At 35.8% G+C, this 27,825-nt stretch overlaps 1 protein-coding gene across 1 annotated transcript; it reads right to left on the bottom strand.

Annotated features, from left to right (window-relative positions):
• Nucleotides 1-966: 966 nt before the first annotated feature.
• On the bottom strand, nt 967-27,270 carry CUNH18orf63 (chromosome unknown C18orf63 homolog). Its single transcript, XM_034995806.1, has 12 exons — nt 27,137-27,270; nt 25,307-25,385; nt 22,988-23,044; nt 20,303-20,414; nt 19,663-19,704; nt 18,043-18,119; nt 12,224-12,333; nt 11,298-11,394; nt 11,099-11,184; nt 9,483-9,666; nt 1,207-2,226; nt 967-1,035 (listed from the first exon to the last, which is right to left on the bottom strand). The coding sequence occupies exons 1-12, from the start codon at nt 27,268-27,270 to the stop codon at nt 982-984; spliced, it is 2,052 nt and encodes a 683-aa protein (XP_034851697.1). The 3' UTR covers nt 967-981.
• Nucleotides 27,271-27,825: the final 555 nt, after the last annotated feature.

The raw sequence follows: 27,825 nt of genomic DNA on the forward strand, positions 1-27,825 counted from the left end.
AATTTTTTTTAATTTAAAAATTATCTTAGATCTTAAGTAGTTCAAAGTGGGAAAGTGTTATACTTCTAAAAAATTATGAAATCTGGAATAGATTTTTTAAAATGAAAATGAAAAATTTTAAGGCATTCTAGCACACACACTTTTTCCTTAACCACCTACTGAGTGCATTAAAATGTAGTCAAAATGAAATACAAGATAGTTAAAAAAAAAATAGGAACAGAATTAAGTACCTTTTGGTTAATTGAAATCAGGCTGAAATTCTATTACAGAAAGAAACAGCATTTATAGGAGAAAAGAAGAAAATGTTTTCTAGTCTGTTCACAGGAATTTGAAAATATTCCAGTAATTCTATGCAAAAAAAGTATTTGTGGATATTTTAGTAATATGTTTGTTCTTAGAATAAAACAGATGGCAGAATGGAATACAATGCAATTTCCAAACGCATGGTTTGTGAATTCAGTGCCTTGGACTCAGCATTATCAGCTAAATCTCAAGTTTCACTTTAGCCAGCACTGCAATTTTGTGGAGTAAATTTTAACTTCATGATTAACCTTTGAAACATCATATAAGGTTAATTATCTTGGGTAAAAGTCCCAAAGGTACATGTTCTAGTGGATGCGGAATCTTGTATCTTTAGGCGGTCTGTTACTGCTATGCCTTCTTTTTAGTCTGCAAAGACCACAGAGCAGTGTGGGAGACAGCCAGCTGCGGGACCTTTCTCCACTTCATCCCTCTGTGGGGGCCTTTACTATACGCAACAGATTCTGTGTACAGTCCTTATTCAAGGGCTGCACTGTTCCCAGTATTTCCTATTTCTTTGCTGATTATAAGGCTTCAGGTAATTTAAAAGTAGCTCCTTCTTACCAAGAGGTTGGGGATCTCTAAACATGGCAATACCAATTCAGATAATGTAACAAAAAATAAATCAAAATGTATCACCTAAGTTACCTGGTGGACATTTCCTTCCTTCACATCCATGTTCTAAGCTTTAGGGATGAGAGGTTTCTGAGCTTTTGATTTGTCCACATCATGTATCTGTAATCAGATTAAAGAATCACACTTGGTTAAAATTAACTGTATATACTTGCACTTGTGTTAGGGTAGATACTCTGTTTCTCATTGTTTCTAGATGATCTGGGGAAAATCATTTAAATCTTTAGGGGTTTGAAAGGCCTACCATATGATATATACCCCAGATTTTTTTACCTTGTTCCTAGAGAAACTGGACTGTCCATAATGGATAGTATTGGAATGAGGTCTCTTTGAAGTTTTTGAAGATTCCTGACACAATTTTCTTTTAGACCTGTGGCCTGTTTTGCTTATCAATTTGTGGTCATTTACATCAACTTTCATAGTTTGATTTATTGATTGTTGCTGTAGTAGGTGGGGATCTTCCGTTTCTGTGTCTGATTCAAAAATGTGCGGTTGTTTTTTTATTTTTAGTGACTTGTGGCCTTTTCCTAAAATTTGTGTTATATATTTGTTTGTTAAATGTTCTTTTCCATTCACTTGGAAGTCAACAGCACTGTTTATTACACCTAAACTGTTATTTGACATCTGAAATGCTAAACTATTAGACAGGTGTTTACTTTCATTTAAACTCACAGTTGATGATTCTCCATTAAAAGGGGGATATTTTATCATATTTTCACAGGACCCAGTGTTTTTTTCTTGTAGTCTAGAAGTCTTCTGATTTAAATTTCTAGCATTCATCTGAATGTTATGATTAAGTCTTTTTCTAATAGCTGGATCTAAATTCAGTTTGTCATTTTGCATCATGCTAGTTTTAAGTGAAAACAATTTAGATTCTGTAATAACATGCTGTTTTCTTTTCAGGCTGCCAGGTTCTAAGATATTTTTGTTCCTTTGTAATGACTGATTTTTGAAAACTGGTATGAATTGAGGGGCAATATTATTCTGGGAACTAAAATTTGTGCTTTGAACTCGAATCTTTTCTCTGCTGGGCTTTGGTACTTCCAAATGTACTTCGGGTGCCTTGTCAGACAGGGATTTCTTTCTGTTCTGGAGAGCTTCTTGCTGGAGGTGCAGAGTTGAGGACACCCAGGGCTTCTTCAGATGGCTGCCGGAATGCTCCACCTTGTGGTCCATGACTACTGAACATGGTAAAAGACGCTCAGCCAGAGCAGGTCGTGTGGAAGGGCCCTGAGTCAGAGAGAACTTGAACATTTGTTTAGTTGTCAGATTAGGTGCCTTGACTTTGTTTTCCTGAAAGGATAGAGATTAGGAAATTTTTAAAATGTAAAAATGTTCTTAATGGAAAAGAAATAACATATAAAATATCAAAATAAAAATATAAAGTAACACTACTATAAAACAGAAAAAAACAACAACAAAAAAACCAATGAGCTTTCTTGAGGAAACATGTACGCTTCTATGGTTTGCATCCTTTTTAAGATACCAGCCTTTCAAGATATTTTAGATGAAGATATGTTCTACATTCTATATAAATCAACTGTGAAAACTACAATTAGCTACCCATTGTCCTCCAAAGAGGTCCATGCTGCTCTCGTTCAGAATGTCTTTCCCTCTTCTTTACATTCTTCCCCCCTCAACTTCCTAAGAATATGCTATCAGTATTTGTCACCAAAAAAATAGTAGTAAAAGGTGGTGTTCTTATCTTTCAGCATGCATGTTCCATCACCTTATGTAGATACTAGATTCTTTGAGGGTAGGAACCATGATGTATTTATTCTTATATACTTAACATTTTAAAAAAGATTTATTTTAGAGAGAGCTCACGAGTGCACAAGAAGGGGCAGGGGCAGAGGGAACAGGAGAGGCTTCCAAGCATACTCTCTGCTGCCCAAGGTAGGGCTCTATCCCATGACCTGAGCTGAAACCAAGAGTCAGATGCTCAACCTACTGAGCCACCCAGGTGCCCCTCTATTTCACATTCCCACATTTTGTTGATCAATTCACCTGTTGATGGGAGGTGTTTATAGTCTTTTAAAATACGTATCTATTGAGTCCAAGGGTCCATAAAAGTGACATGTGACAATAATCTGAAACATGGGATAGGGAGTTCTTTTCTCATCCTCTGGCATCAAAAACAGAGTCACAACTTGAAATAAAATTTTAAAATTGCTAGGAATAATGTGCAAACCAGAACTGGTTTGCCTCTCTCCACTGCTGGAGGTTCAGTTGTTGAGTGGAGTTGAGAGGAGAGCTGGAGAGAGTTTTCAGAGATAAGAGTTATAAATAGGCAAAGAAAAAGTGAGTGATCCAGTTATTAAGCAGAATAAGTCACACTAAAACTTAGTGGTTCAAAACAATAATTAGGTCTTTTCTCTCACAATTCTGGGAGCTGATCTGGTTTAGTTCAGAGTCTCTCATGGGACTGCAGTGAGATGACCCTGGGGCTGGTGTCACTTCCTCACTCACGTGTGATGCTGGATGCTGGCTGTAAACTGGACTAACTTCAGGCAGCCCCCTCATGTGGTCTTGGATCCCAGAGCAAGAGTCCCGAGAGAGACAACTTCCACCTAACCTAGTCTTGGAAGTCATGCAGCATCACCCCTGTCACAGTCCTGCCCAAACACAGGAGGAGAGAACAAAGACCCCTACACCTCGCTATAGCATGAGTGTTGTCACTGGTCATGAGGGCATGTGGATGGACAATCCTGTGACCATCTTGAAAAATGGGAGTACATGTCAGAAAGCATGCTGCCTCTAGCCAGAACCCACGTCATCTCTTACCACCCTCAAGCCTCCAATGTCACAATACAGGTGGCCTACTGAAGGGCTGGTGCACTACGCAATGAAGGTGCACAAAAACCTGATGTGGGCTTTAGAGAGACTTAAAGAGGAGATACAGTGGGAGATGAAGGAACTGTGGCCTAATTCCTACGCCACACCAACTAACAAGGTGCCATAGCACATCCCCAGGGGTCTGAGTTGTCTTTCAGGCTTCACATACACTTTCCAAGTGTAAACATGGTTCTTGCTTCACTTCCACCTCTCCAGTCACGTGCCACCCTAAGCCTGAACTGTGTAGAGAAAGGAATTCAGAAAAATATACTTCTGGCGTACTTAAGTTGACATAATACAAAGTCATCATAGAGAACAATATTCTTTCTCCCACCCTGGCTATTCTTGGGAGAAATGGGAAGACTCCAAGAAAAATCTTGGGTGAGGTTTGAGTTGATGCTGAAAACAGATGAGGAGGGCTCACTTCTCGTCTGTAGATTTCTCACGTTGGAGGCTTATCCATGACAGTAAAGCAAGAAGTCACCTTACTTTACTTCCCCATAATTTTCAGAGGGCACAGAAGACCCAGCCAGGTTTCATGACCCTGAATGAAGGGATACAGAGGTTGACTAATGAATAAGAGCTGGTTTATAACCCCTGGAGATTTGCTAACCTGAATGAAAAAGCATTCATCAAAAATGGGTTTGTATTAGTTTGATAGGGCTATTGTAACAAGTATCATAATTGAGGGGCTTAAGCAACAGAAATGTATTGCCTCAAAGTTCTGGAGGCCGAAAGTCCAAAATCAAGGTGTTGGTAGGATTGCAGCCATGAAGAAAGTATCTGTTTTAAGCCTCTCCTCTTGGCTTGTAGATAGATGGTCATCTTCAAATTTACATGATGGTATCCCTGCACGTGTGTCTCTCCCCAAATTTCCCCTTTATATAAACAATACCAGTCATCTTGGATTAGAGGCCCACTGTATTTCAGTATGACCTGATCTTAACTAATTACATATGCAATGATCCTTTTTCAAACAAGGTCAAATCCTGACATTTGGAGTTAGGGCTTCAACACATGAATATGGGACAAGGAGGACACAATTCAACCCAAAACAGGGTTTGACATATACTTCTGAAGACAATGAAGAGGGGATGCAGCTGTTCTTGTGAAGACTTTCTGAACAAGGGAGCTTAGAAGAAAACCTTATACGTCATCTTCGTCAAGATACCACCAACATCAGACCAATCCAGGTCAAGAAACGAATGCCCCTCTCTCCCCTGCATTACCCAGGTGTGACTGTGTGATGGATATTGGTGGACTGAAGTTCAACATCCATTCTTCCCTCCATCTAGTGTTCCTTCCTAAACTGGTGCCTGGAAATCTAAAATGGACATTTTTTCCTTTGCAGTTAGGGTTCAGGATGCAATTTAGGATCAACTAATCGGACATACTCATACATTATTTGGAAGGAAGAAATAAGGTAAAGCCACACTTCTGCAGTTTCCGCTGAAAAGTTCAATTATTAAGGTCTTTGGTTTTTCGGTTGCAGAGTTAACAGAAGCCACGTATCCAGCTCACCATCTTTGTAGGTGTCCAGAAACAGCTTAAGGCATTCATTCTCCTGGATCATTTTAGGTAAATACACCAAATGCCCTCACCCCACACAGCCTTTTCCTGCACATAGATGCTTATTATGGGGAGAAGAACAATTCTTAAATTTAAATGAAATTCTACCTCAAAGAGATGTTTTATCAGAAGTGACTAGGTCATCTTAAAATATTTAGATAGATTTTTTTCCATTTGATGAAAAAAGGATTCAAGAACTAAGCCATTTTTTTGACTCCTGCATTTTATAAACTGTAGTAACTTTTAAACAACATATCCACTACTTCAGATTCCAAAAGAAAAACTCATTCTAGGTAGATTTAGATGAGAATAGAATTACTTGCATTCTGACACAAAACTTATGTAGAATATGTGTCTGAAATATGTTTATATTCACACCCTGTTTCATCTTCATCTATCTCAGAAACATACATCTGATGAGAATAACTTCCAAGGGCTTGTTTTGCCCTGTAGCCTGTCGATGTATTATTTACTCATTCTTTCAACTTCTAAAATATAGTAAATAGCCAAAGGGTGAAACCTCTAGGTTTATATTCAAAATTTATAAAAAGACTACAAAAAGGACAATGTAAACAGCAGATGAGATGATAAATAATTCATGGAACTAAAATACTTAAATGGTCAACAAACCAAAGCTTTATGAAGTCATAACTCAACAAAAATCTTATATTTTACTACATTATTACCATTATTGTTCCAGGTGTCACTGGCAAATGTGGCTAAGTTGACTTTTAATTTCTAGAACTTTACAAACATCTTAACATAACTTGGCACATTAACATGAACTGTAGAAGAAAACCAAAAGCCTTATCATGTATTTAGATGAATGGATGTCATTTAATGGAGTCCTAGAATTAAGGTAATGATTAAATGAAACTTGAGGATTGACCAAAATGACTGATTAAATGTGTTTTATCTATTAAAATCTGGTTCTGTGTATTGCACCACCTGAGTGTTTCTTGATTAAAGTTGAACCAGATCTAACCACAGGCTTGTAGGAAAGAGGAGGTTTAGAATATGTTAACTGCAAATGACATGACACAAGAAAGCAACAGTCAGATCCAGAATATGGGATGTTCTCCAGGGAAAATGGTCCAGTTTTTCCAGCAAATAACTGACATAAATAAAAAAGGAAGGGGGTTTGGAATGTTATAGGATAAAAGAGACCTAAAAGATATAACAACCAAATGAAAATGTGTGGACCTTGCTTGGATTACGATTTAAACAAAGCCCCCTAAATCTTTGAGATAAACAGGGAATTGGAATATGGACTGGTATTAGATGATATTAAGGAATTATTGTAAATAATTTTTAAAAGTTCCTGTCAGATAGAGATGCATACTGAAGTCTTTACAGATGAAACAACATCGTATCTTGGGTTTCTTTTAAAATACTCCAGTTTACTCCCCACCCAAAAACTACATCAAAGAAGAGCTAGATGACAGACATATGAGAGTTTATTATACTAATTTATTTATCTTTGAGAACTTCCATCAATTAAAAAAGAAAACTAGTTTGGTTAAGCACTCTTGCTAATTTAATTTTTTAAAAAGTCGGTTGAGTTTTATTAAATAGTCTGATCAATTTGCTTTTCGCTTTTTAAACTTACGCTTTTTAGGCTGCATGAATCTTAAAGCTAACATGTGGTGTAGCAATAATAGGAACTAACATTTACTATGAGCTAAGTACTAGGAACTGTTCTGGGTATTATCTAATCCTAAAACAAAAAACAAAACACCCTGTGAAGTACTGTGAAGGACGCAGTGACATGCTGCTCAGATCCCCTTCACAAAAGGGCTGCTGCCCCCACTGCTGGGTGCTGGCCCTTGCAGGGATGCCCTAGTTCCAGAAACCTACCTCACCTATGGACATGCCTATCCCTGGGTGGCCCAAATCCAATGACAGATGAAGGAGGGATTATAAAGGCCTGGCTATTTGGACAATGCAAAACCACCATGATGGGCTGTTTTAGCCTTAGAGCTCCTGGGAAGATTGGCCAAAGCTACCTGGTACCTGCTTTGCTAATGACTTCTCCCTTTACCCCATCTTCTTCCATCTTCACCTTCCACAGGTGTTCCAAATTCAGTCCCCAATAAACATCATGTGCACTAGACTCCAGAGTCAGCTTCCTAGAGAGCCCAATTTGTGACAAATGTTATTATTACCACCACTACATGCCCTGTTTTACAAGAAAACAAGCACAAGGAGATCAAATAACTTGCCTAAGATTATGTACACAGTAAAGGTTCCTATAACCAGAGCTCTTAAACAAAAATCTAAACTTTTCCCAATTTCATGACTAAGAATCTTCCTCTGGGTTTCAGTTCTAATTGTGCAATGTATTTAACTGTGTGGCTTTGGTTAAATTACTTGGATGCTCTGAACTTCAGTTTCTTCTGCAAAAAGTGGGAAAACAATTCTTTATTCCAAGATGATTAAGATGAAATAATACACGTAAAAGAAGCTGGCACACAGAGGCACTCAATAAAACTGAGTAGGATAAGTTCTTATTGTCAGGAGCAATACAAAGACCAGAATTTCCAATTAAGTGTTATTTTACCTTTAAGAAGCAAATTTGCACAAGTATATTGTCCAGATTCACTATTTCTAAAACAGACATGGGCTGGAAATACTAACTATTCGATAAATATATCCAATAAAAGTGCATTCTATAATGATGTATTTACTTCTAAATTCTCAGATTTGGACTTGGCCAGTAACTACTAAAAATGTTATGTCTGGGCAAAACTTTAAGATTCATTATCACAAGGATGCCAGTTGGAATTTGTCCACTCACATTCTTTTTCTTTTTTTTTTTTTAAAGATTCATTTATTCCAAAGAGAGAAAGAGAGAGAGAGAGAGCAAGGGGCAGGGGCAGAGGGAGAGAGAATCTCAAGCAGACTCCTTGATGAACGCCGAGCCTGATGTGGGGCTCGATCTCACAACTCTGAGATCATGACCTAAGCCGAAATCAAGAGTTGGATGCTTACCAGACTGAGTCACCCAGGCACCCCTCGCATTCTGTTCTTAGGAAATGGCCTTGCCTATTGGCCCTGATGTCTGTCTAGGCTGCCATGTTTTTATATCATTTACATGAGGTGTTCTTGACGCAAGGATAGCAAATCCAAATACTAGCTGGGTGACAGATGATATAGCCTGGCCTGAAAAGATGAATGGGGCCTATCAGATCCTGGCTCTGGTTAATTTTAGTTGAGGATCAAAAAGAGAATGAAACAATTAGCACAGAAGCAAAAGCTGAAAAAAAATGCCATAATCCATAGCAAGTCAACACCATGTGAAAGCTGAAATCATTGGAGCAGTGGAAACTAAAATAAACAGAGGACCTAGTCAAGAAAAAAGATTAAGCAGACACAGAAATATTCATATAATTCATATTACAATTCAAACTGCTCAAATTGTTCAAACTTTTATCTTTCCCTTTTATGAAAACACACAATTGTCATTTACAAGAAAGGTCATTGTTGAAAATTTTAAATTAAATTCCTTATATTTGTTTCTCCAAAACCTCCCTTCCAATTTTATTATCTGTTGACAAAGAAATCTTATTCTAGTGAGTGTGAAGATAGGCCAGCATATTTTCTTCATCAGTATTGCTTAATTGCTGCTTTTTTTTGGTAAGATTTTACTTAGCATATCATCTTACAAGGAAAATGTTATTGAATTAATTCAATTTATGTAAATGGAACTATACAAAGGCTTTTTGGATCAAGCAGACTCAAATGAAGTGGCAGTTCAAAGTAAACTTGGATTTGTATGAACAAATGTTCCCAAACTGCCCTATAAGATCATATATTCATTGAAAAAAACTTTTAATGAACACCTATTTTGTACCAGGCAGTTGGCATAAGAAAATGAATATGATCTCTGCCCTCCAGGAGCTCATGCCAAATTAGAAGAGACCAGTAAGCAACTATTACTACAATGCCGCAATAAATACAAAAAAGACAACAAACGGCAGTGATAAATGGTCAAGTACAATAACAAGTAACATTAAAGGAAACACTGAACTGAGAGAAAAAGAATTCTAGTACAATGGGTTAGACAGTCCCTCACAGAAAGCAAGAGATCCAAGATAGGTGCATGCTATGTCTTAGAGAGCTCAGTAGGGCATGAAATCTCTTACCTGTACATGAGGTTTCATTAGTTCTTGTGTGTAGTAGCATGGTTTAGTTGTCATCTTAATGGGAAAGCCACAGATGTGAGGCAGTTTAGATTTTAAGTCTGAAATGAAACTTCTCAACACACCTTCCAAATCTACCCTTGGAAAGAACTGTATGGGCTGATTTCTGATGCAGCTGAGAGGGTATCTGAACAATGTTAAAGAATAGTAGAACAGTTTTTGTACTTACGAGATAGCAATTTCTTTTTAAGATTTATTTGAGAGAGAGAGAATGCATGCATATGCATACACACACACACACACACACACGGGGGAGGAGCAGAGGGAGAGAGAATCTCAAGCAGACTCCATGCTGAGTGCAGAGCCTGACTCTGGGCTTGATTTCACAACACAGATCATGAGCTGAGCTGAAGCCAAGAGTTGGATGCTTAACTGACTGCACCATCCAGGTGCCCCAAGATAGCAATTTCTATGGAATTAAAAAAGTATTACAATATTAACTGTTAAAAAGGCACACATAAATAAATCCTATTTCATATATTGCTTATCTCATATTTTCCAAAGCAAAATGTGTTTTATCACAGGGATCTTGCTTCATTCTCTTTTAACACTCAAAATCAAGACTGCTCATTGTGTCCTTCTTACAGAGCTTTCTATATAGACTGGCAGACTAAGATATTTCAAAACTAATTTATAAGAAAGACACTATGACCTTTAGAGATCACAAAAATAAGTGTTGATAGTAAACAATAGAGAGGTTGCATCTCCAAAAGCTGTAAAAATTCAATACAAAGAAACAACACATATAGAATGCATTCAAGCTCCAAAAGCAATTCTTTTAGAAAAGCAGTTACTTTTTCTGAAGAAAAATATTCTGAGGACTTGGAATAACGTCTTTGCATCTAATGAAAGGGAGTAGCTGATCCCTGTCAACCTCAATTTTATATTAAGATTTGGGTTAGGAAGTGTAGCATGGAGAAAGAGAACACTATGACTCTTCCTTCTTGCAATCTGAAACTCCAGCAGGTCAGAACACAGACACAGGAATGTGAAATCAGTACCAATTGTAATTGAAAAGTTTCACCTGAACACTCATATTATTAACTTATTTAAAATAATGGTAAGACAGATATTTTCTTAAATCATTGGGGTGCATTAAGTGCAAGTCAGATCCTCTAAATTTTGCCTGTAAAATTAAATAATCTTCCAAAGACAAAAATCTTTGTAAAAAGACTAATTCTTTTAATTTTACCCTTTCAATAATATCCAAAATACCACTGGAGGGAGCACTTGGCTAAGGAGAATCCTAAGATTTTCTTACTGTCTAGTAGCAATCATGTGAACATTTTTCTATCTACTCTAAATTTCCTTTTGTTGCCTAAATTGTTGCAATAGTGCTTAAGAGAAAAAAATAATCATTATTAAGCTCATTCTCAAATAAAAATAAAAAAGTTCTAAGGAAAACAAAAAACATTCAAGCTGGGGAAAAAAGTAGAGGGGAACGCAGTTTCATTTAGACATAGAGAAGTTTGAAAATGAGGACAACATCAGAGCCAGGAGTAAGACTGGATCATGAGGTTGGAAGGGGCTTCTGTTATAAGTTGTGTGTAAAAGGATATGTGAAGATCTTTCCTCCTATCATTTTGAAGTAGATGCTGCAGTATATTTTAGTATTTCCACAATCTTCTGGAAGTTTATAGCCATACTAAAAATTAAGAACAAAGCTGAAATTCTCTTAAGAGAAAGCTAAACTTAGGTTAAATTATAAGAAGCAAAAATCAAATAGCTTCTAACATAATATACATTTCTATTCCTTACCAGGTCATTCCAGTGCATCTGGAAATCTTCATATGAGTGAAAAGGACAGTCAGGGGGTATGGTGTGAAGAATTCTTATTATTTGTCCCCTTTTCATACTATGAAAAATGAGTTGATAAAATATTATGAGCCAGTACTTGGATATAATTTAACTATATAATTTAATTTAGAGAATACTCAAAAAGATTTAGCCACTATCAATACATAAGTAATAAACTAATCATTTGCTCCTAGTTCCAAGTACACCATTTTATTAAATCTTAGCAACCAGAATTGTTAGGAAAAACTAAATTGAATTAATGCAATGTGCCAGTTATAAACACAAAATAACGTTTAGTAAATGTTACCATAAAGAAGTATGCCTAGTAATTGTTAAACTTTAAGGAAAATTCTGTTAAGAGTTAAATGAATCAGAGTCAAATCTATGTTCCCTACCTACCTCTTCTCTGCTCTGAATTATTATGCACATTCTGTTACTTAAAGTTCTTTCAAAATTTCATTCCAATAGTCCTATTTATATTAATAACAAGCCATTTTTTTCCCTAAAGACAGTTCAAACTTAAAACTGTTCCTATCAAATGATAATGAAACATTAATTATATGCACAATTTAAAAGGTTTTAATGATATTATTACATTATTATATTATATATTATTATTATATAATGGTTCATAATGAGGTATCTGGAAATTTTACTTTTGTAAAGACTATATTTAACAAAAGTGTAAGTGTATAATAAAATTGTTTTAGTAATTTGATACAGGAAATTGATGGCTTCTGTATGACATTTTTTAAGTTACAAATCACTTTCAAAAAATTCAGTTTCAAAAATTCCTTTATACTTCTGTATACATCGTTGCTGAAGCAAAATGAGAGAGACTAACTATAACTTGGACCCATCCCAGATGATACAAGTTGAAATCTCACCTTGGCAAAACGTAGCACCAGTTACTTAAAATTGAATGTCCTTCAATGACAGCATTCTTGTCAGTATCAAAATCCTTTATAATACTCTGAGAAATACCAAATTCTCTTAGCTTTTAATAGAAATAAGATTTAATGTGTAAGTCCTCAAAAGAATATTTCAAACAAAAAGAAACACATAGTCGATCACAAAGTAGTTTTAAAGGCTTAGTTTAAGTTGGAGATACATAACACTTTACATAATGTAATCAATGTTTCAGCTCTCCTTATTTCTCTCTGTACAATATATCTAGTATTTCATGCTTTCTCTCATTTTCCAACCCTGAACCTCTCTCATACTTATTTCAACTGGTTTTCAACTTTTTGATTATGCTTATAGGAAGTTGAATTCCTTCTAAAGGAAGGTATTTACATTTTGTAAGAACAGTATCTTAATTTTTTTTTTTTTTAATGGAGGATGAGTTAGGGAGTTGTTCCTCTACTTGGTCTTTGGAAAGGAGAGCACAGAACCAATACTCTCCTTCTGTATCCCTTTTCCATCTCCTGGAATGCTTTTCCTCTGGTCCTCAGGTGCCCTATCTGCAGGGTATTTAAGCTGATGGTTTACCAATCCTTTTCCACTTATGATTTTCTTACCCTGTGGGGCATTTTAATACAGTGAATCAAAGAAAAGGAGAGACTTGAAGTATTAATGTCCTCCTAAGAGGATACTGTGTTAGGATCAGAGAGAATGGTTCATAATCCCTCATCCCCTTTTTAACCTATCATCATACAGCTTTTGGGAAATAATGTTCTAACTTCATTCTCTACTACTGTTTTTCAACAAACTCCAACTAAACTGGCCATTTTTTTTATTGCCTAGACAAGTCATAAATAACAAAACACTTGCTTAAAGCACTGCCCTTACCCTGATTTATGAGTTCTACCAATAAGAGCCTTGCAGGCCTAGAGCTAGACCCATCTCCTCTACTTTCAGTGACTGATCCTTCCCTGAATTCTAATAGCATTTATTAAGACTAATGGAAATGAGGGAGCAGGGCAGAGCAGAAAAACATGAATGCAGGAATAGGAAGATAAGAACTGCTGGTTATGTTGTGAGGTAAGAAAGCAAAGACAGAATGAATAAGGATTCATATTGTCCTGTGCACTGGAGAAAATTTGCCTGGTGGTATACTGTACTTAAGAGCTATGTTGTCTAATTTGTGACCTAAGAAAAAGGATGGTCATGGGGCGCCTGGGTGGTTCAGCCAGTTAAGTGTCTGCCTTTGACTCTGGTCATGATCCCAGGGTCTTGGGATCCAGCCCCATGTTGGGCTGTTTGCTCAGTGGGGAGCATGCTTCTCCCTCTCCCTCTGCTGCTCCTTCTGCTTGTGTGTGCGTGCTCTCTCTCTCTCTGTCAAATAAATAAATAAAATCTAAAAAAAAGAAAAGGATGGTCAGTGCTGGGATGGCTGTGAATGTCAGGAAAGACTGACTGCAGGTGAATAAATAGAATATTTGAGGGAAAACAGAACCTAAAATTGAATTCAGAGAGGGTAGGTATGTCCAAATATTCAGTTTATGGGTTCTCATATACAGTCACTTACATAGCTTGAGTTTATATCGTTCTGGCTATTTTCAACACTATTCAGAGATTCAAGCAAATTGCTGCAGAGATCTCCATGGTACCAGCACTTAATGTCTATATTGGTTTTTCTCAACATAGATTTTTTTGAAGACTGGCTAACTACCCAAGTGTTCACCATATGCCCCAAGAGAAAGTTAACCTCCTACATGTATTTACTTAACAAATATTTATAATGTGTCCTTTCCTGAACAGACCTGCACTAACAAGGTACTCAGTAAATATACCTTCTTCTTTATAATGCCAAGCTAAAGAATTTGGATTTTATTTGCTCTAGGCAATGTTGAGATACTAGAGATATTTAGGTTGGGGCCATCTGTTTTAGAACGAGAACTCTGTTGATACTGTGAAGAAGAATTAGAGAATAAGTAAGGGGAAAGGCTGGAAAAAAGAAGGCCAAGGGGCGCCTGGGTGGCTCAGTTGGTTAAGCAACTGCCTTCGGCTCAGGTCATGATCCTGGAGTCCCGGGATCGAGTCCTGCATCGGACTCCCTGCTCAGCAGGGAGTCTTCTTCTCCCTCTGATCCTCCCTGTCTCATGCTCTCTGTCTCCCATTCTCTCTCTCAGATAAATAAATAAAAAATCTTTAAAAAAAAAATAAAAAAAATAAAAAGAAGGCCAATATGGAATCCATTTTAATAGTTCAGGCAAAAGAAGAGAGTTTAATTAGAGCAGCAGAAATGGAGAGAGAGGAAGAGATTTCAGAGACCAAGGTAGGCTATTAATGGCTGATTAGATGTAGGGAGTGAGATCCAAGGATAACTCTGCAATTGGTAGCTGGTTAATTATTGGCTATTGATGCCAGTAACCAAGAGCAAATACAAGGAAGAACAGAGTTGGGGCTAGCGAGGGTGACAAATAATTCAGTTTCAGGCATAACCGAGACAGAGCATCATCAGTACATTCATGTGAAAATACCTGAGAAAGGACAAATTGCTATTATACAAGAATATTTGGGAAGTAAGTGTATAGGCTTACCACTGGAAGAGTTGGAACCCTAGGGAACAGCAACATTTAAGGTGCAGTAAGAGAGGAAAAACCATGAATGAGTGGTAGGAAATTCTGGATAAAGCAGTTTCAGAGAAATCAAAAAAGGATATGATTTCAAGAAGGAAAGGGCAGAAAATAATGTCACAGTTCCAAGGTTTCAGATATGAATTCTCTCAAACATCTCCTTTTTTTCTGAACTCCTAAAGTCATGTGGTTCTTATGATACTTAGTTTGGTACTATATTATCGAACACTGTTGTTACTTTTTTCAGTACATAATAAATCTCTACTCCTGTCAGGCTCTATGGGATGTACAAATTTGAGTCAAGAAACCTAAGGCTAGGTGAAGGAAGTATAATGCAGTGTAGCAGAAAGAACGGAGTCAAAAGAAAAACTTTTAAATCCTAAATCACTTTCTTACTACCTTTATGACCTAGAGCAAGTTACTTAACCTCTGTCCCAGCTTACTTAAGGGGAATGAAAGTGTAGAAGATAAACTGGAAAGGAGAGAAAGGGTAAACATCCTCCTCCTCACTTTTATTCCCCCCAGCAGACCTATAACCAATACTAGATTTTGGTAAAAGGAAAATTCAATGCAATTATCTTTTAGTCTATTTGGGGAACAAAGATGAATAAGGCAAAAACTAGACTCTCAAAGAGATCACAACTTAATAGGAACATAGACATGTATGAAATTAATTTTTATAACAGTCAGAACATGAAAAATGCCATATCAAAAATTTAGGTAAAGTGAGATTTGGAGGAGCTGATTATCGATTATAATTTAGGAAATCAATTTAAATGAATAGAATAAGTGTGTACTGAGTATATAATGTTGAGTAGAAGAGAGGAGTACATCTTCTCCATTTCTGGTGTTTGCTTCCATGTTGAGAAAGCTCTAACACATACTCCTGATGTCTCTCTGCCCTTCCACTCATTCCTCCCTAGGGTAGATCAGGTGACTTATCTGGCTGATAAAACTGGGACAATTCCTTCTTCCTCTTGGGAACTGGCCTGCTGGCACAAAGTAGTGTACTGCATCCTGTCATATGGGGAACGGTGCCTGATCTCTCAAGGGAGCCTGTGGGTTTCCATTACTCCCACAAGTAGCGGGGAATCTACCTAATTCTATGGTTCAGATAGGACACATTCTCTAACAACTGTTTGTTTTTTTTTTTTCCATAATAAACAGTGTGACCATATATCTATTAAAATAAATAAAATGAAGACCAAACTTGAAAATCCCGTAAGCAGACAAAACCAGTTAAGCACATAAGTAAAACCTAATCCAGCTCATTCTATAACACAACTGAAACTTAACTTCGATTATTTCTTGTAAATGCCTCTTAAAATCATAAATAAAGCTTAAATTGTTTTCCAAAACAGAGTAAGACAATCAGTTTTAACTAATCCACTGTCATCTGGAAAACCCCATTACTATAATGAATCATTATAAAGATAAAATAGCTTCTACATATTCATTATATAAACTGCCCTGCAACAACACCCTTCCAACTTTCATTACACTGTTAGTTTGAAGACTCTTGGTTCACAAACTATTCTTTTATGTACAATAAATTCAATAAATACAATTTTAATTGATTGATTTTATTTTTATCATACCCCAGTTCATATATGTTGGGCCAGTATCCCCTTAGGTTACTGTCCCTTTCACTCTCAAAAGTATCCATTTGGGACCATAAATTATATTCTCATCCTAGTAATAAAGACGGTATTCTGATCTCTATATGTCTTATTCTTCTTTGTCAATCTCTAATTGATTCAAAACTCAGATATATAAAGCACAAGTCTCAACTGCAGAAAATTCAAAGGACAGTAAGACATGGTATTAGTCCTTAAGAAGCTTATTCTAAAGTAAACTGGGGATATAAAAATGAGTATAATTCTAAACATACACCTAAGTATATGAGCATGGTGCAGAATAGAATGAAGGTTTAAAAGAGGCTGGGAGGTCACAGTGGGTCCAAGCCTTAGAAAGGTTCCTCAGCAGTACAAGATATTCATGTCATGCTGTCCATTCCACTTATTTTTATGCAGGTCATTTTCCCTACTGGCTTATACAATTCCTGAGGGCCAGATAGTAGAGCCTATTTATTTTTGACTTGTCTATTGCCTCAACATAGCAGGTAATCAAAAAAATTAAAGAGAAATATGAATGGAATAGCATTGGAGCTGGCCCTTAAAGGATGGGCAGGATGTATAGCTAATGAGAGGGTCACTCTAAGCAAAGGAGGAGTCATCTGTCTCAACACGGACACCACTGACACTTCAGGCTGGATAACTCTTTGTTGGGGTGGAGGTGGGGTTGCTGTCCTGAGCGCTATAGGATTTTTTTAGGCAGCATACCTAGCCTCAAACCACTAAATACCCCTCCCCCTTTGTCATAACCAAATTTTTCCTCAGACTTTACCAAATGACTCATGGGGAACAAAGTCATTCATTTCCTTCTCCACCCCCCTCTACTGAGAACCACTGTCACAGAAGAAGGAAAACAATATTTATTGAGTTACTATTAATGTGTAAGTTTCTACGCTGGGTGCTATGGGAATTAGTAAAATAAAAGACATACCCTTCTAAGAAGGCAAACGGTGTTACGTATTTTTTTTACAAATATAAGAAATGCTACCAGAATGTTAACAAGGGGATATTACATTTAGTATGAGCTGAAATAGTGTTTTTAATATTTGGAGGTAAGAAAAGAGGCCAGAAGTAAGTGCTGAGGCAGGGCAGGGTTGTGGAGACTCTCCACTGCCATTTAAAAAGATTTTTGAGCAAGAGAATAATATGATTAAATCTGTGTCAGGGGCACCTGGGTGGCTCAGTTGGCTAAGCATCTGCCTTCAGGTCAGGTCATGATCTTGGGGTCCTAGGGTGGAGCCCTGAGTCAGGTTCCCTGCTCAGTGGGGAGTCTGCTTCTCCCTCTCCTTCTGCCCCTCCCCTCTGCTCATGCTCTCTCTCAAATAAATAAAATCTTTTAAAAAATTTTTAAAAAACTGTGTTAAACTGACGTTTTCTTTGAGTAAACAGATTTGGAACAGTATCAACATATCAAGCATTTAATAATATGGATTTTGATAATAAAAACCCTTCTTACCACTCTTGTTAAAAATTAAAGCCTACTAGCATGTTGGTAATAAAGTATATAGTAAATATAGCAAAGTTAATTATAGAAATCAAAATATGTGGTACCTCAGGTAATGGCAGTCTGATTGTGTAAGCTTCTATACTTAGACAAACTTGACTTTCAGTTACATTGATGTCTAATACTGAAAATAAAATATTTATCTGTGAATTTTCTGGAATTATTACTCCATTTTATTAAGTTAATATTTTAAGTAACAAAAAATAACCTTAACTTTATTTATTCACATTAGAAACTCAATTAAGAATATGTATTTTTTTCTCACAAGGTAAAATTAAAAAAAAAATCACCATATAATGTTTGAGAGTCTGCAGATGAGACAGAGGCCTGAAACAACATGGATATATGGGCATGTATGTATTGGGGGGCCACAGGGCAAGGTTACAATAAGAACAATGAGACATCCCACAGTTAGAACAATTCAACAAGTACCTTTTACAAGCCTGATTTCTATTTACATGTGAAAAATGGACACTGTCTTCTTAAATCAGGAGAGGTGCCATGCCAAGCTCCTAACTTCATAGTCTTTTCCTAACAAATGCTCATCAGTATACCAGCAGATACAATACAGATCTCATAGAGCCCCAAGGCTTCTACCTTGCTTTCTCATAATTAGAATTACTTATACAAGTCAGAGAGTGGTTATCTTGGGAATGGGTAGTACCTGAAAGAAAGCATGAGGGGATTCCTGGGGTCCTGGTAATGTTCTGTTTCTTGATTTGAGAACTGGTTATGAGGATATGTTTAGTCTGTGAAAATCCAATGAGCTATACACTTAAAATTTATCAGTTCTGCTATAGAATATTACATTTGGTAAAACTAAAAGAAAAATTCTAACACAAGAGTGAGGAATTTTTCTCTTCTAAACTTTTATCTTTAACCTCTGACAGCTATAGTCTCTTGACAGTGTCTGGGGATGAAACTGAATTTCTGTAATCAACCCATTTGTTCAGAGCTAGAACACAGTGACTGCCGTGTCCAACTTAAAACTAGTGCAAGGAGGGCAAATAGGCTTCAGCCTGAAAGTCAACTCAAATTAAACAGTTGTGGATTATAAGTGCTAGCTCAGGATTTAAGGCTATGCCCAAATTGTGGTGAAAGCTACCATGACTGATTAATGTCTACTTGGTCTTAGGATTTCCACTTGTCTGCTATCTGTGGACTACTGTTTAGGAACAGGTCTACTTGAATAGCCATGCTTATCAATGAAAGAATTAGACCATATTATAAACTGTGTATTTTAGGTCATCTTTGTCTCTTTAGACAATCTTTTTTTTTCTCTTTTAAGGAAAAGAAGAATTATGTTCTCATAAGAAATACATCTTTTACTTACAACAGTACTAAAGAATTTTCAATGACTCTGGAAGCTATACATTACAAATGCCTGCAGAATTTAACTTCTTCAGAGTAATAATTTCAATTAAGTAGAGAAATGAAAAATATAGATTTTATTCCAATTACGAGAAGTAAATTTTTTTTCTCATAAATAAGAACATATATTGTGACCCAGAGATGATGTCCTGGGTAAAATTGTGATTATAATAATACCTGATTATATTCTGATAATCATCAAGATTGTAACAACCCAACAATTTGTAACATTGTTTTCTTTAATGACTGTTAACCATATTAATGTTTTATCTATTGACTTATGCATTTTTACTTACCAACAGCACTTTGCTTTCCCATCTGAGAAAGAAATTCTCTCCCTTAAAAAATTCATAGGGTATGCCACATTATTATAACTTATAAATCATGCTTAATAAATACAACCTTTTTATGTTTAATTATCAAAGCTAAGGAAAATACCTTAAAATGCAGTTTTACACAAAGGAATATCTAAAGACAGTTCAGGGAAAAAAATATAACCACTCAAAAAGTATCTTTTCAATTAAAAGGACAGAAATATCCAATTCTTCCTTCTAACATTTATTTCCTGGCATCAAGTACTTAGAAAATCGTCAGACCTCAACACAAAATCCAGAATAGCCTTTTGGTTCCAACCATTTTTGGTAATTTGTATTCATTTTTATTATAATGCTCTATTACTTATATTTATTCCTTTGTAAACATCAAGTATTACATAATTTTAAAAAATTCTTTGAAAAACATCAGCAGGCCTCTGGATATCATCCTAAGTAAGAAGATGACATTTATGTTGTTGTGGACTTGCCTGAGAAGGCTTAGCTGGGGCTATGCTTTAAAAACTATTCCCTAAAAATAATGTATCTTGAAATTTAAAACAGATGCACAGAATAGAAGTAATCTAGTTCAGAAACCCCCAATGACTGAAAGATATAAAGTCACCTTGCACCAAGAGATGGCCAGTTTTATTCCAGGCTGGAGCAAGTCTAGCTGTGAGTGAATATGAAAGGCAGTCTTGAAGAATTACAGGAATTACTCTTTGTGGAGCCTCTACCTAAACATATTAAAGAACAAAACACAGACAAATTTACAGCAATTGGCATGTCCTATAAACTCAAAGAAAATGTGTGTTTAGATCACCACCCAAAAACCTGGGTTATTTTGGATATCAGTTATAGTCATCACTACAGCTAATCCTATCTGGTTCTAAAGTTAAATTATTGTTAAAACATACTCGCTTTGAAACCATGAAGACTATCATGCTACAATGGCCAAATTCTTCCTCCTTATCCCGTCCCAATAAGCCTAAAGTTTTAGAGCTCCTGTGCTAGGACCCTACACTATACTTTGTATTCTGCTCTGCACAGAGGAAACCAGCCCAGAACTGTATTATAATTTTCATTGTTGTTCACTCTAGTTCAACATCAGAAAACAATTACTTACATGTGCACACATGAAACCAGCACACTATCTCTACCGGTAGAGAATTTTTTTAAATCAAGACTTTTACTTCTGACTAATAAAAAGCAATAGGATCCAGATTTATCCTCCCACTTGAGGTAACTAAAAAACTGAGCAAGTTACATGAAACGGTATTTCACAAGACTCTGGCCATCTAGCAAGAAAGAAGAGCAATCCTTAAGAGATGGAAATCCTACAATTACCTCCCACCCTAGCATCTCGATTAAAGAGGGTTTCTAGGCTGTGGTGCAGGGAGGCAGAACCCTGGAAGAGTCAGTGGGCTGCCTTAGTTGAGGGGATAGCTGAGAGTCCAGGAGGCCAAGGGAGCTAGTTTTGGGGGCAAAATATTAGACGGGGTAGAGCTGCACAGAGAGTGAACTCTGAGATCAGCAGAGTCCGTCTTGAGTCATCAGCTGAGTATGGATTAGCCACATGCATGTACGGAAAATACCCAGGGCTAGGGAAAGAACAAGGTTTTCTTCTATACAAATATCCTTACAAATATAGTCCAAAAGAAAATGCTGCCATTGCTGCTTTTAGCAAGATATGCAGAGAAATGAGAGAGCCAAGGAGAATTGTTTTCCAATATTATTCACCCTTCATTTTTGTACTATTTTGGTTTCTGGTGAATTTTCCCAGGATACAAGTAACTAATTTGTTGGCAGTGAAGAAGATCAAATCTGTTCAATTTGTTTCATAGCTATTTTAATTAAGGATGCTATCACTAGGACTTCAAGCAGCAGGATGAAGCCAACCTGTAACACTAACCTCAAACATGAACCCAGGGTCTCCCCAGGCCTAAACAGCTGAACAAATCCCATAAACTATCAGGATCTTCCTTAGAAAGCCAAATTGTTTTCTCCTTGATTCTGTATTGACTTTCGGCTTGGACTGAGGCATTAACCCAGATACAGTAGAATGTATCAGCATACATTCAGCCTTGGCATACAAGGAGGAAATGTAGGGCAATTCTGTAATCCATAACCATCCTGATTCACGACCTGGATGTCTTTCAGGGCAAAGATGGGGTCATTGACCACTGCAGCTAAAGACAGGGGCAACTTTTGTACCATGTTTTCTCAATAATTGATACAAAAGGTAGATAGAAAATAAGAATATAGTAGCTTAACAACACTATCAACTGCTGTGACCCAATTAACATATATAGACTACTTGACACAACAGCAGAATACACATTGTTTTTAATTAGACAAGGAATATTGACTAAGGAAGACAATATTCTGGGCCATAAAACAAGTCTCAATAAATTAAAAAACGTTCAAGTTATATAAAACATGTTCTCTAACCACAATTAAATTAGAAAACAATAGAAGGATCCTTGGAAAATCCCTGGATATGTGGAAACTACATAACACACTTCTAACTAACCCACAGTTAGAAAGGAAATCAAAGGGGAATTAGAAAGCATTTTGAACTGAGGAAAATGAGAACAAAACACATACACAGGAGGAAATTTATAGCACTAAATGTATCTATATTAGAAAGGAATGTTCTTGAATCAATGACCTCAATTTCTACCTTAAGAAACTAAAAAAAGAAGAGCAAAGTAAACCCAAAGTAAGCATAAGAAAGTAAATAATAAAGACGAAAATGAAAAGCAATGAGATACAAAATAGTAAAACAACAGAGAAAATCTACCAAACCAAAAGCTTGTTTTTTTGCAATCAATAAGCTTGCTAAGCCTCTAGCAAGACTGATTAGGGAGGGAAAAAAAAGACAAGACACATTACCAATATCAGGAATGAGACAGGTGACATAACTACAGATTCTACAGCAAAGGAAATTAAGGGAGTATTACAAGCAACTTTATGTCAATAAATATAACAAGTTAGGTGAAATGGACAAATTCCTTGAAATAGATAATTTGAATAGTTCTATCATCTATTAAAGACATTGAAATTGTAGTCAAAAACCTTCCCACAAGGAAAATGCCAGGCCCAGATAATTTGATTGGTGAATTTTACTAAGTATTTATGGAAGAAATAAAAATTCTATACAAACTCTAAAAACTAAAAAGGTGGTTCTTTTACATGCAAAGCAATATCATATGAGAAAGATATTTTAATTTTTGTTTGCTGACAAAAGAAGTTGAATACAAAATCATTATAAATAGTATTTGCAATTATTATCCTTTTAAAAACTTACCTTAGCTCCATATTTTTCAATATAGGCATTAAGTTTTCCAGCTTTATAAAATGGTATCTATAACAACAAATCAACAAAAATCCACATTTATAAAAATTACTTAACACAAATATATTATTAAATAATGCAATACATAAAGAATTTAAACATTTAAACATACAGCAGCCAACGCATCATCAGGCTATCATCCTAACAGCTTCTATTCCTTGGAGAAGCAAGTGATAATCATTCTCTCCCTAAAATAGAATCTGTGGGTACATTCTCAAAATGAGGAAAAGCCTTTCTGAGAGTGACATGAATGTAGAAAAGGAAAAGGCTAATAAATTTCATATAATATTTAACACCTTTCTTAATAATAAGTTTCTAGGCACGAATAAGGAAAACGGACACAAATGTAACCTCAAGAGAAAGTTCAAAAGACCAAGGTGCTTCAACTAATCAATTAAAGAAACAGAAATCAAAGAAGATATTATTTTTTAACCTAACAGATTGGCAGATATGTAAAGGTTGTTAATACCCAGTGTTTATGAGAATGTGGAAATACAGATTCTCTCAGTACACTATTAAAATGCTATCTAGTACAAGCTTTTCAGAGAATAATTTAGCATTACCTAGATTTTAGTTCAAAATGTACTGCAATCGCACTTCTAGGAATTTAAATCATAGAAACGACCAAATAAAAATGATATAATTTCAATGATGCTTTCTGAAGTCTTGTAGTAGTACAACTAGAAACTCAGATGTGCATTAGAAAATATTAATTATTATACACCCATACAATGAAATATTTGACAGCCTTAACAATGAATAAGATATACGTATTGAAACAGAACATCCAGGAGAGGCTGTTCAAGGAGAAATGAAAGGCAAGTTTCAAAATACTATGTATAAAAATCCAATTTTCTACTTTAAATATTTTCAAAAAATTTATAGTATGTAATATCTTTGTAAGAAAGCAAAACACATTTTTAGATGGCTACTTTTCTTTTAATATTCTTGCTAAGATTAGGATGCTTGAATTTACTAGAACTCTGAAACAATGTCCTCCTTGTTCCATAAAGATTTGCAGGTAGAGAAGAATACAAATAAGAGGTAGTAGTATTTACTTGTCCGTCAACAGCTTATCTTTCTTAAAAATGATATCAAGAATGAGAAAATAAAAGATGAATATATCACCATATAACATAGAAAAAAAATAAAGGAACTAAAGATTTTTTGATGGCTTGTTAGTATTAATAAATGTTCATTTCACTGAATTCTGAAGATCTAAATTCTCAGAATATGAGGATTTTCAGAAAGATTTTTGACAAAAATCTCAGGATAATATAATTTTTATAAAGATTTTTGGCATTTCATTATTATTCCCAGTGACATACAGCACTGGGAAATTTGTTTCTCGTTGTAATTTTATTATGTGTAAAGTTTTTTATTTTTATTTTTTAATTTTTAATTTTTTTTAAAGACTTTTTTTTTTGTTAGAGAGAGAGAGAGAGAGAACACATGCACAAGCAGTGGGAGCAGCAGGCAGAGGGAGAAGCCGGCTCCCTGCTGAGCAAGGAGCCCGATGTGGGACTCAACTCCAGGATCATGACCTGGGCCGGAGGTAGACGCTTAACTGACTGAGCCATGCAGATGCCCTTAAAATTTTTTTTAAATATAATTTCCAAATTAAAAAAAAAGAACTGTCAGGGGGCCTGGGTGGCTCAGTCAGTTAAGGATCTGCCTTTGGCTCAGGTCATGATCCCAGGGTCCTGAGATCAAGCCCCATGTTGGGCTCCCTCTTCAGTGGGGAGTCTGCTTCTCCTTCTCCCTCTGTGTGTGTGTGTGTGTGTGTGTGCAAGTACATGCACGCTTCCTCTCTCAAATAGATAAATAAATATTTGGGGGAAAAAAAGAAGAAGAGAAATATCAAGTTTAAAATAAATAAACCATTGATCTAAATTCTTTAAAAACAATTGGAGATACATTGGGATAGGAAACTTCTTCCTTTATATTAAGTGGAATTTTAAAGAATAAAATATTAAAAAAAGATTAAGCCCATGCTATCTTAAAATTATGCTATAGTTTTACTATTCATTAATAGTCTTTATCTTAGCCTTTGTGACAAAAAGCTAAATATTAAATAAGAACCACAAAAACGAATTTTAAACCTCAGGTATATCAAAGTTAAAGTCTATAAATGGTTCAAACTACAACACAAGGTAATTTGGCTTCAGAAACCACCTTCAATTTGAGCTAAAATTAATACTTGAATTATTGTTTATCAATATTGCTCCCAATAATAAGTAATAATACTTCATAAAATTTTAAAATACTAACCGCCATCACTACCCAAATTTGGCTTAATATTCCAGGCACAGGTGATGTAAGAATATCTTGGTGTAAATACAGCAATTGCCTGTGGAGATGAAATGTATAATTTTAAAGTGGACTTGCCCTCTGTCTGATTTTACTTTATCAGAACAATGTGAAAATTACTTAGTTCTATTCAAAAGTTTACATTTTTTCTAGGGAAGGATTGTGTTATATAGACTTCTGTATCCCTCCCCACGCTTAACACGGTAACTTGAACATTTAGCCACTCAGCCAAGATTTAAGACTGTTTCAAGCTTTCAGATATTGATATGAATATTGTCCCTGCATCTTAGTTTCCCAATCTCTTTCAGCCGTGAACCTAAATTCTTCATTTAAAACTGCATTTCTGTCCAAATAGAGATTTGAAGATGTCTAAATATTGTTAAGAATCCAGCTCTTCTAACTTCTGTTTTCCTTTTTTTAAGTGGTAGTCCGGAGGTACTGGAGGCAAGACTCTAAGGATTCATCTATCAGTGAAGTTATCAACTACTTCAACGTTAGAACTACTGACTAGATGCTTTTCCTTCAAAAAGGAAATTTTTTCCAAACCTAAATGAAGTGAGTAGTGGTTTCATTTTAGCATTCAACAGCCAAATGAACTCACAACAAAATTTACAATTCAAATTATCATCAAGAATTTTGTTTCAAAGATCAAGGAAAAGGTGGATAAAACACATGAAAAATTTCAAAATTAATATCAAGAAAACAAACTTTAAAAAATAAGAGTGTGTGTGGCGGGGAGGGGTTACCTCAAAAAGTAAGATGGGCCAGTCTGTTTCTGGTCAGAACACTGGTCCAGAACCAGGTGCAGCAGGTACTTGGTTTTGCAAGGCCTGCTTTTGTCTAACATAGCTAAGCCTCTCCTCAATCTATTCCAGCCTCTGTCAGTTACTGGGACAGTGAATCAAGACACCTCACTCTGTGGCTATGGCCACCCTCAAATCGAGGGTAAACAGCAGAAAATCTCAGGTTTTCCACCCACTTGTTTCCAAAAGGAGTCACAGGTAAATGTCCAATAGGTATCAAATGATACCTTAACACAAAGGGTACAGGCTCCCGGATGTACTTTATTGGGAAAATATACATTGGGGAGAAGAAAACTTTTGTAAATAAGAGCAAAATGGGAAGACACCCTGAGAGTGTTTTCCTTATTTCTGGCTCCTAGCAATCTTGTGTTTGTTCCTCTCCAAGAAATTCAGTTACAGATATAACCTGTATTCTAAGAGTCCTTCTTTGAGTGACTCAAACAATTTAAGGGACTAATACATGGTGGGTTCTTAGCAATCATGGAGTTATACTTTAGGCTTCAATCAAGCTGTTTTTCAAAGAGTATCTTGGGTCAGACATTTCAAAACAGCTCTTGGAGAAATACTCTTCAGAAATCATCTTATGTTGACCCACAAAATAAGAAACTGTGTTAATCTAAAATGTTTACAGTATCTCCTAAAGTGTCCATAAACAGTAGATACTCAGTAAATATGTATTTATTAATTTCTACCTCTAAGTTTTTGCGAACCTGATTTATCAATGTCCGTAAAAAATTTAAATTCAAAAGATCACACAAGAAGTCACAAATATAAAAACTGAATAACGCGACATTCAAGCTCAAATATTTTAAGTCCTTCCCTAAATATAATCCAATATACCTGGTCAGAACAAAACTGAATTCCTGTATTTAAAATTATATACACACATTAAATGAAAGAGTATTTTGTTTTAAAGGAGCTACTTCTGAAACAGCTCTTAAAGATCTCAAAAACTTAGAAAGCCTTATTTATAGAATGGATTTTTTACCTGCACATCTTCATTTGTATACTCCTCATCTCAGTATCTGCCACCTCATTACTCAGTATTATCCTGACAGCACAGAGTTTGTGTAAATCTGGAGGTGTGATGAAGAACAGTGATTGCTGCCTAGAATCATTCATATTTTCCTGTTGACTGAATGTCTCAGCTATCAGGCCTTTAAAAATAAACAAACAGCAATAAAATGGTAGTAAACTATCTTATCAAAAGGGTTTTAATACCAACCCACCACAGAATATTTGATACTGTGTTAGAATAAGACAATAAAAACAAATTAGCAGACTTTAGCATTTAAATATCACTAACATTTTGCCCTTAAGACTTGTTTAGCCTGGGTGGCTCAGTTGGTTGAGCGACTGACTCGTGATTTTGGCTCAGGTCATGATCTTAGGGTTGTGAGATCTAGCCCAAGCCGGGCTCTGCACTCAGTGGGGAGTCTGCTTGAGACGCTCTCTCCCTCTGACCCCCTTTCTCCCCTACACGTACTCTGTCTAAATAAATAAAATCTTAAATTAAAAAAGAATTGTTTAACCTGCTAGAACTTTTTGTTACAAATTTTATTAAGATGTAATACAAATAACCTCCAATTCACTTTTTTTTTTTTTAAGATTTTATTTATTTGTTTGAGAGAGACATAGTGAGAGAGGGAACACAAGTGGGGGAGCGGGAGAGGGAGA

Source organism: Mirounga leonina, unplaced genomic scaffold (assembly GCF_011800145.1).
Source record: "Mirounga leonina isolate KUSES-001 unplaced genomic scaffold, KU_Mleo_1.0 Mir_93, whole genome shotgun sequence".
NCBI lineage: Eukaryota > Metazoa > Chordata > Mammalia > Carnivora > Phocidae > Mirounga > Mirounga leonina.